Source organism: Elephantulus edwardii, unplaced genomic scaffold (genome assembly GCF_000299155.1).
Source record: "Elephantulus edwardii isolate Elephantulus edwardi_28Jun2011 unplaced genomic scaffold, EleEdw1.0 scaffold00024, whole genome shotgun sequence".
Lineage (NCBI taxonomy): Eukaryota > Metazoa > Chordata > Mammalia > Macroscelidea > Macroscelididae > Elephantulus > Elephantulus edwardii.
The window spans coordinates 24,781,720-24,794,627 of record NW_006399774.1 but is presented as its reverse complement, the minus strand read 5'-3'; the positions used below and the strand labels follow the sequence as shown (position 1 = coordinate 24,794,627).

The 12,908-nt window shown below is 44.2% G+C and overlaps 1 protein-coding gene across 1 annotated transcript in view; it reads left to right on the top strand.

Moving 5' to 3' along the window:
• WDR27 (WD repeat domain 27) overlaps positions 1-9,534 on the top strand; it is a 103,919-nt gene extending 94,385 nt beyond the window's left edge. Inside the window, exons 21-23 of the mRNA XM_006882841.1 lie at positions 1,938-2,035; positions 4,683-4,785; positions 9,430-9,534. Of these exons, the coding sequence (XP_006882903.1) occupies positions 1,938-2,035; positions 4,683-4,785; positions 9,430-9,534 (306 nt within the window). The remainder of the gene's footprint in view (positions 1-1,937; positions 2,036-4,682; positions 4,786-9,429) is intronic.
• Positions 9,535-12,908: the final 3,374 nt, after the last annotated feature.

Genomic DNA, 12,908 nt, shown 5'->3' with positions numbered 1-12,908 from the left:
GTCCACTGTGTCCAATAGTTTTCTTGCTGAGTCTTTAGGATTTTCTAGGTATACTATCATATCATCTGCATAGAGAGATAATTTTATCTCCTCTTTGCCAATTTGGATACCTCTTATTTCGTTCTCTTGTCTTACTGCTATCGTTAAGACTTCCAATACAATATTGAATAAGAGAGGTGATGGTGGGCATCCTTGCCTCGTTCCTGTTCTTAAAGGGAATGCCTGTAACCTCTCTCCATGGAGAACAATGTTAGCTCTCGGGTTTGTGTACATACTTTTTACTATGTTGATGAAATTCCCCTCTAATCCTGTTGAGTGTTTTAATCAGGAAAGGGAGTTGGATTTTGTCAAAGGCCTTTTCTGCATCAATTGACAGGATCTTGTGGTTCTTGTTCTTTGCTTTGTTAATGTGATGAATTGCATTAATTGGTTTTCTTATGTTGAAAGAATCAACCTTTTCTAAAGAATTATCCTTTCTCCACAGTAAAGTTTGGACTCACATATTGTTTTCATCCTGTTGCGTTCTTACTCCTCAGTGTCAGCACACCACATTGTTATGTGACATATATATTCCTGTGTCTTTCTGTCCACCAAACTGTGTGCTGGGCCAGCATGAAACTGTGCATTAGTGTTCTCCTGCCTCGTGCCTGGTGTGCTGTGCCATGATTAGCAGGTAACCCCTGTGAAATCATTTTTTTACTATGAGTGACACTGGGAACTGGTGTGTCACACAGTGAAGGGTAGTCCTCCCACCAGCGGTGCGCACATTGTCAGTGAGCTCGTCATGCTTACAAGTGGGTGTGAGAGGCCATGCTCAGGGGTGGGAAGAAGGCTCATATGCAGCCCATGTGGGCAGATTGCTATTATTGAAGTCACTGTGTAGGGGGTGTATCCCAAACAGAATGCTTCAGCTTAACTGAATAAACATCAGTAAATTTCCCTTTAGCTTGGATACTTACTGTTTGAGTAGATGGAAGAGAGAAATCATGAACTCCCAGGCCTGTAAAGAGCATTTTGAGTGGGGGGATTAGGGTTCTGTAACTCTACTTGGCGGGGAGTTTTAACTGACACCACACTGGACAGCATCCTGGGGAAAGTAGAAGGGTCTGCTGCTCAGAACATGAGCTCCCTGGTCAGCACATGGTCAGCATGTTGTGTGTATGTGCTGCGAAGGTTTAGCTGACCTGTGCCCGTCACACTGGTTAACTGGCTGTCACCGTAATTGGCTGTAACGTACCTGGGAATCCCGAGAGACACTGCATGTCTTTGTGTGATTTACTGACTGTGGCTCTCTGTTCACCTTCATTTTGGTCTCGTCATCTTTTACCACTTTGCAGCTACTTGAGTCTGTTATCATTGTTCTCCTTGATGTATCCTTTTGAGGTCTGTTATCCCCAGTGATGACTTACTGTTGTTATTATTGTTGTTGTTATGGGCCATTGAGTTGCCCCCTGCGACTAATAGGGACCCTGTGTACAACAGTTCCGAAGCCTGCCCTGTCTTGAGTCAGTCTCACTGACTCCGACACTCCTATCTCCATTACTCCAGTTCTGTGTCAACCCATCTCATCTGGGGTCTTCCTCTCCTGCACTGTCCCTCCACCCTTCTGAGCATGATGTCCTTCTCCAAGAACTGATCCCTACTGGCCACGTGCCCAAAGTATATGAGATGGAGCCTCAAAATACTAGTCTCCCAGGAGAAACTTGACTTCACCTTCTCTAAGACAGAACTGTTTGCTCTCTTCACAGTCCATGGTATATCCAAGACTCTTCTCCAGCATCACAACTCAAAAGCAAATTGAGTAATGACTTACACAGACATTTTTGGAACTCACTTCTGAAATGATCCTAAGTTTGAGAGATAGAGTTGGTTTAATTTTAGGTAAGATCTTCCTGGTACAATTCTTGTCCCTCCTGTTTGCACCTTGTTTTCCACAGGGATCGTCCTTTGCAGCCCAGCATCCTGATGCCTACAATCTTTTCCTCACCACAGCCGTGGGTGATGGGATAAAGCTGTGGGACCTGAGGACACTGAGGTGAGTATCCCACCCATCAGTGCTGCTGAGAGCCGAGGCCAGAGGGACCTGCTCACGGTGTGGTTAGATGCCTGGCTCTGTCTATCCAGCCATCCGTCTGTCTGTCTGTCTCTCTCTCTCTCATCAATCATCCAATCTCTTGATCTACCTGAATCTATCCATCCATCCATCCATAATCATCGTATATTTCTGTCTAATCATATCGTCAGTCTGTCTCCTATCATCTCTCCTTCCGTAATAATCATATACCTCGACCCATCTGCCCAGCTGTTTCTGTCAGTCTATCTTGGTCTGATGTACAGTGACTGCAGAACAGAGTCTCTTTCCAGCTATTCGATTAGACGCTGACCCCCTTGGCTTGCACTGGCTAGTGTACCCCCCCCCAAGTCAGCTTTTTATTTTGACTTGGGTGAAGGTTCCATTGCACCATCCATGCAAATTTTGTTCCTTGTGATTGATTGCAGTCCCTACAGCATGGTGGCCCTCACTGCACTTCCTTCCTAGGTTTCCTGTTTCCAGACGTCCTCCTTCCTTACCGTCCTGACACCTGAACTTTGCTCAGATGGTACCTATTGCTCTAAGGGCTACCTCCAGTCAAGTAATCTTGAGCAGAACCCTAGTCTGCCAGTCTGGCATGCCACCTGACACCTAGCCCAGTGCAGGGAAATACTTGTCTGAAAGATCTATTAGAGTTTCCTTGATCATCCCAATAGATTTAGAAAGTTCTTGTGATAAAATTGTCATCATTGTTGTTGTTGTTAGGTACCATTGAGTTGAGTACGACTCATAGTGACCCTGTGAACTGGGCCTGATCCCTGTCTTGCACCATCTGCACTTCCTGACACTCAGGAGCCATTGCAGCAGTCACTGCGACCTCATTTCAGCTGACTTCCACTCTGGGCTCTACCACACACCACTGTAACTGTCCTCTTTGTTTAGTTCATAGGGGTTGTAGGAAGTAGATGGCCCAGCCTGCCTCCTAGTCTGTCTTAATCAGGGGGTTCCATAGAAACCTGTCCATACCCTGAAGGTCATTAGAGTACAAACATTTTCTGTATCCCTTTATGAATGGAGAGATGTCCCCCTTTAAACCTGGAGCAGAGCCCCTCTCTAACTCAGCTTCCCCCAAACAGCAGATGGGTCTCTAGGGTGAAGAGCAACACCAGGGAGATGAGAAGGACCATTGTCCAGGGGCCAGTAAAGCTCAGGAAGCAAGAATGGGTAGACCAGAAGGATACATAGAAAGGAAGTGGGGGTGGGGGAAGAATTCAGTTACATTTTGATTACTTTGTAAGAGTGGCAATTAATGTCATAAAATGTATAGGAATTACTGAATGGAAACTAATTCTCTGTAAACATTCACTCAAATAACAACCAAAAAAGGGAAAAACAAGTTAGATATAATATGTAACCCACCTTGATAGTTAAATATGACATGCAACTCACCAAGCTTCTCCTTGGAGGTTAGGATTTTGAAGCTCCATCTCACATACTTTTTGTGTGTGGCCAGGAGGGACCAGGGCTTGGAGAGGGACATCGTGATTGGAAGGATGGAGGGACAACACAGGAGAGGAAAACCCAGATGAGATGGATTGACGCGGTAACTGGGGTGATGGGATTAGGTGTGTCAGAGTCAGTGAGACTGGCTCAGGACAGGGCAGGGTTCAGAGCATTGTACCATGGGTCATTATGAGTCACAAGTGACTTGATGTCACATAACAGCAATAACAATTTAAATATGGCATGTAACCCACTTAATAGTTAGATAAGGTATGCAAACCACCTTTTATAAAAAATACTTTATGTGGGTTTGTTTTCAAAGTTTTTTTACATTGTGTTTCATTATCCTTCATTCACTTTGTGTTTCATACACTCAAGTAGAATTTCACACCTCTCCCAAGTCTTGGAATATCTGTTTGATATTATGAAAACGTTCTCACTGATCACTGCTGTAAGGCTTACAGCAGAAGTCCTTGACAAAGTGGACAAAAAGTGGGGAACAAACTGCCAACCCAAAAAGTAGCTGCACTTACACTTGCTGCCTGTGGTTTCGTGACAAATAAAACTGATGCTCATCACGCTGGCCTCAGCCACACCACAGCAGAGTCACTCACTCATTAGACCCATCAGCCCCTGAGCTCAGAGGGCAGCGCCTGCCCGGACTACAGGTCAAAAGACAGCGGTGGGCTAGAAGGATGCGTGAAGATGACAGTCGCAGCAAAAGGGAAGAGCGTGGCCGCATTGTGGTGACAGCAATGTCGGTTATAAAAATAAACATGACGGCACAGGAGAGGAAGACCCTCTATGAGATGGATCGATTCAGTGATTGGGGTGGTGGGAGTAAGTGTGTCAGAGACAGTGAGGTTGGGACAGGATGGAACAGAGGACTCTTGTACGTAGGGTCACTATGAGTCGCAAGCAACTTGATGGCACATAACAACAACATCATGAGTGGTTGAATGGAAAATTAAGTTGCTCTAAGTTTTCAAACACTTTAAAGAATGTTTTTTGGAGGTTTTTATTTTTTAAATAACTTCATTTCACTGACCACTTGATCCTTTTTTATGATGAAATGAGACTAGTTGGTTCCTTTCTCCCAATCTGTGTTAAAAGTGAAATGTTTCATCTTGGCCCCTCTCCTCTGTAGATGTGAACGCCGCTTCGAGGGACATGCAAACCGCTGTCACCCCTGTGGGGTGACCTTCAGTGCCTGCGGCCGGCACGTGGCCTGTGGGGCAGAGGACGGAAGTGTGAGTGCCTCCCTGGAGTGGGCATTTGGGTTCTGTGTGCTCTGGACATGACCGCGTGTTTGAATTGTTAGGTCGGTGCTGTTGAGTTCGTATGACCCATAGTGACCCTGTGAGCGGCAGATCTGAACCCTGTCCTGTCCTGGGCCTTCCTCACGCTTCCTGACACATTAGACCCCACTGCTGCAGTCACGGTCAGTAGTTAAGTCTCCTTCACTGACCCGCCACCCTTCCAAGCATCATGACCCTCTCTAAAGAATAGTCCCTCTGGAAACATGCCCCAAGTATGTGAGGCAAAGCCTCATCATCTCTGCCTCCACTGAGTTCTCTGGCTGCACCCTCTCCAAGATGTGTTTGTTTGTTCTTCTGGCCATCCATGGAATGTTCAGTGCTCTTCTCCAAAACCACAGATCAAAGGCGCCAGTTCTTCTGTTATCCTTATTCATTGTCCAGCTCCCAGATGCATAGCAAGTGATTGGAAAGACCTGAATCAGACCTACCTTAATCCTCAAACTAACATCATTAGTCCTTACTAATTTGGAGAGATCCCCCAGTGCAGTGCGGCTCCTTATTTCCTGACTGCTGGTACCAAGGGTGTTGATTGTGGATCCTAGTAAGATGAAGTCCTTAACAGTTTAAGTCTCTTATCTATTTACCATGATGTTGCCTGTTGGTACAGTGGTAAGAATCTTTATTTTCTTGACATTGAAGTGCAATCCATATTGAAAGCTGCATTTCTTGATCTTCTGCAACAAGTGTTTCAAGTCCTCCTCACTTTCAGTCAGGAAAATCGTGTCATCTGCATAACTCAGATTATTGATGAGTCTCCCTCCAATCTTGATTCCGCATTCCTCTTCATAGAGTCCAGCTTCTTGAATAATTTGCTCAGCATTCAGATTGAATAGGTATGAAGAGAGAATACAGCTGTGATGCACTCCTTTCTTAATTCATCTTAAGATTGTTGTTGTTAGGTTCTGTCGAGTTGTGTATGACTCATAGCAACCTTATGAATAAAAGATCTGCACCTGTTCTATCCTGCACCATCCTAACACTTTCTGATACACAAGAGCCCATCGCAGCAGTCACAATGCTAACCCACCTGGTTGAAGGTCTTCCTCTCCTTTGCCGATCTTCCACCCTTCCCAACATTATGTCCCTCCCTAAGGAATAGTCCCTCCTAGGAACAAGCCCGAAGTATGTGAGGTGAAGTCTCATCATTCTTGCCTTTGAAGAGCACCCCACCTGCACCCTTTCTAAGATACATCTGTTTGTTCTCTTGGCCGTCCGTGGAATGTTAAGATGAGGGCCCTTAGGTTTGATGATTGGTCAGCACTCAGGTTCAGATACAGTAGTAATATTTTAATAACTATGAGTAAAAGAACAAAAGGCTCTGTTTTCCCCCCATGAAGCATAATAGTTTAAGCACCAATCATTTATTTCCTCCTTTCTTATTTTATCATAACTGTTTATTGAATGCTTACTATGGAAAAGCCACTTGGAGGTGCTGTCACTTCTCTCTGAAGTCTAAGAATATTAATAAATATTCTGTCATGTCTTTGCAGTCAGGGTGTTTCTCTTCCTGGTTAGACCTTTAGGAATAGCTAATGAGATGGTCTGCCCACAGCCTTGTGAATATACACGTCACATCATATGCACATCTGCCTGCACAGAAGGTGGGCACTGAAGGAGGCCTGTCCCCATGTCACGTCCGTGGAGGAGTGCTCCTTCCCGGGGATGCTGGCCGATGTTCCCACCGTGTGCATGGGAGTCTGACAGCAAGCTGTGCACAGTGGTTCCTTCTGAGCCTGTGCGGGTCTGTCCTCAGCCTCACAACCATCTCCTTGCAGCCACCAGCAGCTCTCAGCATCTTTTGGTGCTGATTAAGGGTGGATGTCGGGCCTGGCTGCCCGGGGTTCTGTGGTTTGGGCTCGGTTCCAATGTGCCCATTCCGCTGGTGACACTGACGGAATGCAAGCATTCCGTTGATGGGCCCTGACTGCTTGGTGAGGTCTGCTGTGAAGCAGTCCATGGAAAGGGAGCTTCCTGGGGAGTGGTGGTGCTGGGTGTCCTTTAGAGGATGCTGTGAACCAGGGATGGAACTCCTGCTTACCATTCGCCGTCATCAGGGTCTCTGCCCAGCTTGGCCCACTGTTGCCAGGCTCACTAGTTCCTTCATTTCCGTCAGGGCTCTTCGCTCTTTCGCTGACCTTTCCCAGCACGATGTCTTCTTCCTAGACCTTCACTTCCTGACAAGCCCACAGGCAAAGTTTCACCATCCTGGCCTCTAAGGAGCACGCTGGTTTCGCTGGCTCCATGACAGAATCCTTGTTCTTTTAACAGTCTTTTTTTAAAAAAAGATATTCAGTTTTGTGATGTTTTCAGCATCACAATTCAAAGACATTTATTCTTCTTCTGTCATCCTTATTTGTTGTCCAATTTTCTGATGTGCAGAAAACAATTGAAAATACTATGGTTTCGTTCAGGAGTGCCTTAGGCTTGCTTTATAGCAATTTAGATGGTTCCTTGGCAGTGGATTTCTCCAGTAACAGGTCTTGATTTCTTGATTGCTGCTTCAGGGAGCGCTGATTGTGGATCCAAATAAGATGAAATCACCAAGAGCTTGAGTCTCCTCTATCATTATGTTGCCTGTGGATCTAGGTGTGAGGGTTTTTGTCTGATTGATGTTGAGACTAATCCTGTAGTCTTCAATCTTCTGTAAGTGCTTCAAGTCTTCTTCTCTTGAAACACTTAGCATAACCTTGCACACAAGTTTATGTCATTTCCACAACAGAGGTTGTTTATGAGTCTTCTTTCAATCCTGATGCCACATTCACTGTCAACACAGCTCAGCGTGCAGATTAAGTAATATAGAGAAAGGGTACAGCTGAGTCGCACCTTTCCTTATTTTAAGCCATGCAGTGTCTCCTCATTCTGTTAAAGCAGTTGCTTCTGGGTTTATGTGCAAATTTCACACTAGTGCAATTCTCTGTTCAAAAATTCCCATTCTCCTCAGTGTTATTCATAATTTATGATCCACACCTTTAAATGCCTTTACATAGTCAATAAAACACCAAGTACATATCTGTCTCGTATTCTCTAATTTCTGTAAAACCCATCTGATATCAGCAATAATATCCCTTATGTCATGGCCTCTTCTAAGTTCAGCTTTAATTTCTGGTAGTTCTCTGTTGATGTATCTGCTGTTCCAGCCAATTTTAAAATATCTTCAGCAAGATTTCACTTATGTGTGATATTAATGATGTTCTTCAAAGATTTCTGCATTTTGTTGCATCACTTTTTAAAAATGGAAACAAATACAGATCTCTTTTGGTCAGTTGGCCAAGTGGCTGTCTTCCAGATTTCTTGGCATGAAAATTTCCTGCAGCATGTCCGGGGCTGCATCTGACATGGAAACACCTCGTGCGAAATCCCAACATTTGTTGGCTTTTATATTTTTGTCTTTATCGTCATCATATTCATCACACCTTGGACTTCTTCCTTCAGGGCTGTTGGTTCTGGTTCACAAGTGACTTCCCAGAATGTTTTGGTGGAGTAATAAGTTCTTTGTGATATAATGACTCTGTATGCCTTCCATCTTCTTTTTTCTTTCTTTTTATAAAATTTTTATTCTGATTTATTTATAAAATTTGAATACATTATTTTTCAGAAAATATCCCTCCTATTTCTTCTTCTATTGATGTTTCCTGCATCATTCAATATTTTGCCCACAGATTCCTTTAGTATTGCAACCTAGGAAGTAGAAGTTTTATTTTAAGTTTTTTCAGCTTGAGCAATAATGAGTGTGTTTTGTCCTTTTAGTTTTCGAATTCCAGTTCTTTGTCCATTTTGTTATAATGCTTGCTTTGCTTTCTTGGGTTGCCGTTTGATAGCGTTTGCTCAACTCTCTGGCTTCAGCATGCCTTCCCTTCAGTTTGATCCTTTTTATCGAAAAGCAGGTTTCAGAGTCTCTTCTGCCATCTATTTTGGTCTTTTCTTTCTTTGGTAGGAACTTTGGTGACCTCATTGGTATGGTATTGCAACTGCTAACTAAAAGACTTCATTTTCAGTAGTTCAAATCTATCCTCTGCTCCATCAGAGAGAAATGGACAGTCCCTTCCTGTTGCGAGTTGCAGCCTTGGGAAACAGTAGAGGGTTGCTGTGAGTAGGAGGTGATGCAGTGGCTGTGAGTGGGAGTTCAGCAGCAGATACAGAGTCATTCCAATTACTTGAGTTTCTCACATTCTAAACCAGAGTGGGAAGGGAGAGACATAGACTTCTCCCTCATAGAGTCCTGGGAAAAGAGTGTCTTACCCCTTTTCCACTCCAGTTGAGACTTGAAGGTTCAGTGCCAGTCTGTTCACCTTTTGGAAATGCAGATGCGTGTCTGATGCCATCTGCTGGCCCTGGAGGAAACTTGGGATGGCTTAGAAACCTAAAGACCCTGAAGGGAAAGAGACAACACGTATTTGTGAAATTAAACTCTGGCTTTCCTGCAGTTTGTCAATTATGTTAGTTGTTGCTGACACATGATTGAATGTAGAGTAAAATCTTATTGGCACAGTTGAGTCTTCTAATGTAACATAAAACATAACGTAACAACATAACATAAAACATAACAAACTTCCCCCGTTCTTTCTCTCTTTTTAGGCCTATTTGTATGACATGAGGTCAAGTACTTTTTCCCACAGGCTGGGAGGACACACAGATACAGTCACCCAGGTGGCCTTCCGCCCCTCGGCTCCCCAGGTATGACTCTACTGCATGTAGGCACCTTGGCAGGTCTTACACTCAGTTCCTTGCATCTGTTGGGCTTTGCTTTGGTGAGATTTTACCTGGAGGAGCACAAGCCAGGCCTGACTGCATGCAGGGGGTAGGTCGTAGGAGCAGTCCAGGGCCTTTATGTCTGAAATTAAAGTGCTCTCTGCTCAGTGCCTTTGCAGAGTAGATTTAACAGAGATGAAGTAATATACAGACTTGAGATTTAGAAAAATATGGAGATGTAATAGCAAACATGACTGTGTATTGCTCTAGTGTGAATAATGGGGTTGAAAATTGAAGAAAACAGCAAGTGAAATTAGCATTTGAAAATAATCTAACAAAGTATTTCAAGCAGGAAGGGAACCTCAAAATATTTAAATAAATATCTTAATTCTGAAATAAGATAAAAATTAAGAATTTAATCATACAGAATGATCGACAGTCATACCAAGTAGAGGGAAATGTTTTGTAGACGATGTAAAAATATTTGAATGAGTCACACGTGACTTGATGATATATAACAAGAAAAATTTGAACACTAAATAATCTTGAATATTTGTGAACATCAGGATTTAATTTTGATAATTTTTTTCAAAATTTTATTTTCATGACCTTTTTAAAGTTTGTTATTATTTTATTATTTTTTTATGTGTGTGTGTGTGCCGTCAAATCAGATCCGACTGGTACAGGAGGAGATTGTTCCTCCTTCTCCAGCAGAGCACCTGGTGGATTTGAACCGTGCACCTCTGGTATTGCAGTACACCTTCTTGCCACTAGGCCACCAGAGCTCGCCTTAATTTTGATCTTTTAAGTTTGAAACTTTGATTCAGAGAATACTGCTTTGTACTTGTCTCGTGTGTGAAGGTGTGGATGCACCTGTGCATGTGTGTGCCTGTGTGTGTGTGTGTCTGTGTGTGCACCTACATGTGTGCCTGTGTGTGTGCACCTACGTGTGTGCCTGTGTGTGCGCACCTACGTGTGTGCCTCTGTGTGTGTGTGTGCGTGTGCCTGTGTGTGTGTGCGCGCCTGTGTGTGCGTGCGCCTGTGTGTGCGTGCGCATGTCTAGAGCTGTTCTTTTCAACAGGCATGCTACAGTGCCTGACACACTCTCCGTGTTCACTGTAAATGAAGTGAATAAATACATCTCGATGTGCCATTGAACAAAGTTGCTATCTTCACGGTCCCTTGATGATTTCTTAGCATTCCGCTCCTCTTTACCCCTTATTTTCCTTCATCTGAAGGATGTTATTCACCAGTCTAGGTCATGTCCCTCCTGTGCTGTGTCCGCTTTTGTTACGTGGTGGACATGTTCCCTTCACCCTTGAATCTGGTCAGTGCATTTTTAAAGGTTACGTGGCTCCTTTGTAATCTGCTGTATGAGACACTCTCGGGCAGATCATGCTGCAATGAAGGATGAGAGGAGCCCTGAGAAAGGACGGAAAAGACAGCGAGCAAGCTGTGGTGTCAATCTACCTCGAATATACGTTGTAGGGGCTTTAAAAGTCCAATATTTGATGTTCTATTGTCTTTTATCATGAAGAAACTGGTGGAATTTTTCTAATACTGGAAAATTTTTTCCAAGTATGTGTTTGATGATTTGCACATTCTGTTGGATGCCTTTTAAGGAATGGGAACCAATGAGGATCCCTTCCAGTCAGGGGCAGAGACTGGTAAGCACATCCAGGACTGCATCTGTTTCCTAACCCACTTTTGGTGGTATTCCATCAATTCCTGGGCCCTGATTTTTTTTTGTTGATTGTAATTTTAGTGAGAGTTTACAGAAAGGATGGGCTTTCACTCATTCACTGAGACACATTTCCCTTCCTTCCGGCCTCCAGTTTACTTTGTATGGATACCTTCTTCCGGGTTGTTAATTGTCATATATGTCATGTCTTTTTAATTTTAAATTTTTTGTGACGTGTTTTTATTGGTTTGCATACAGTTGTTAATGGACAGTGTGTCTCCTGCATGTACATTGTGTTTTATACAATCTTTCATTTACATTGTATTCCGTTCTTGTATGTTGTGGTGATCATCTTACATGCATCGTGAATGCATGTGAACCTCATATCTTAATGCCCTCGCTGTGGACAGTCCAGTGCTGACTTGTCTGTCCCGATCATACCAGTGCTCTGTGGGAACAAGCAGAATCCAGTCCCGAGCCAGCCATCGGGTTGCCGCGCGCGGTCAGCACTAGCTCTGAGCACTGACCATCTTCTCTTCCTCTGGTTGGGTTCTGGTCGGCTCATTCCCAGATGTCAGGGGTTAGATCCAATCAGACTCAGGCATCCATGCTTCTGTGTTCCAGACCGCTTGGTGCCTCCACACAGGGCTGTGGGACCTCCTGACTCCCTGATCCACAAGCCAGAACCTCTTTCTTGCTCACTATCCTTGCGTGCCGGGTGGACAGTGGTAAAGGAGCACACCCAAGCTCAGCCTGTCTCCTTGTTGATCGAGGCAGGTGATCACTGTGAGTGCGCACACTTGCCAGCTCTCTTCAACTTCAGGTTCTGGAAGTGGCCTCTGATGGTCACCAACTTGACCCACCTCAGAACCAAACAGCTTGTTCCAGCACTAAGAAGTCAGCCCCTGGATTGTTTCCCACTCCCATAATTTCTGTCTCTTCCTGCTTACCTGCCTTCCCCCCCCCCAGCCCCCCGCCTCAGAGGGAAAATAGAGATTTACTGTTGTTACTATGTGCCATCAAGTACCTGCAACTCATAGTGACCTTGTATACAATAGTGCTGAACCCTGTCCTAGCCTGAGCCAGTCTCATTGACTCTGACATTCCTACCCTTACTACCCCATTTACTGTGTCAGTCTGTCTCATCCAGGATCTTCCTCTCCTGCACTGTCCCGCTACCCTTCCAAGCATGATGTCCCTCTCCAAGGAGGACCAGGATGTCTTTCTCCAAGGAGGACCTGTTCCTCAAGCCAACATGCCCAAAATATGTAAAATGGAGCTTCAAAATCTGAGCTTCAAAGAAGAAACTTGGTTTCATCCTCTCCAAGACAGACTTGTTTGTTCTCTTGGCAGTCCATGGTATGTTCAAGACTCTTCTCCAGCACCACAACTCAAAGTCTTTTATCATTCGTAGTTAATGTCCAGCTCTCTGACGCATATGAAGTAATTAAGAAGACCAGGAGCTGCATCAAATAGTTTATTAGAGACTAAGAAAGCCTTGCAGGGAGTTGCTGGCAGGAACATAAGCATCTCTCTCTGAGTAACAAATGCTCAGTTTTTGAAGAGCTTTTCTTTCAGGGAAGGATAGTTTTCAAGAGTAAAAGCAAGGTACAGCATTAGTACAGCTTCTGATGACTGCAGATTTGCACATAGCAAAATATCAGGATCAACTCCGGTACTAGGG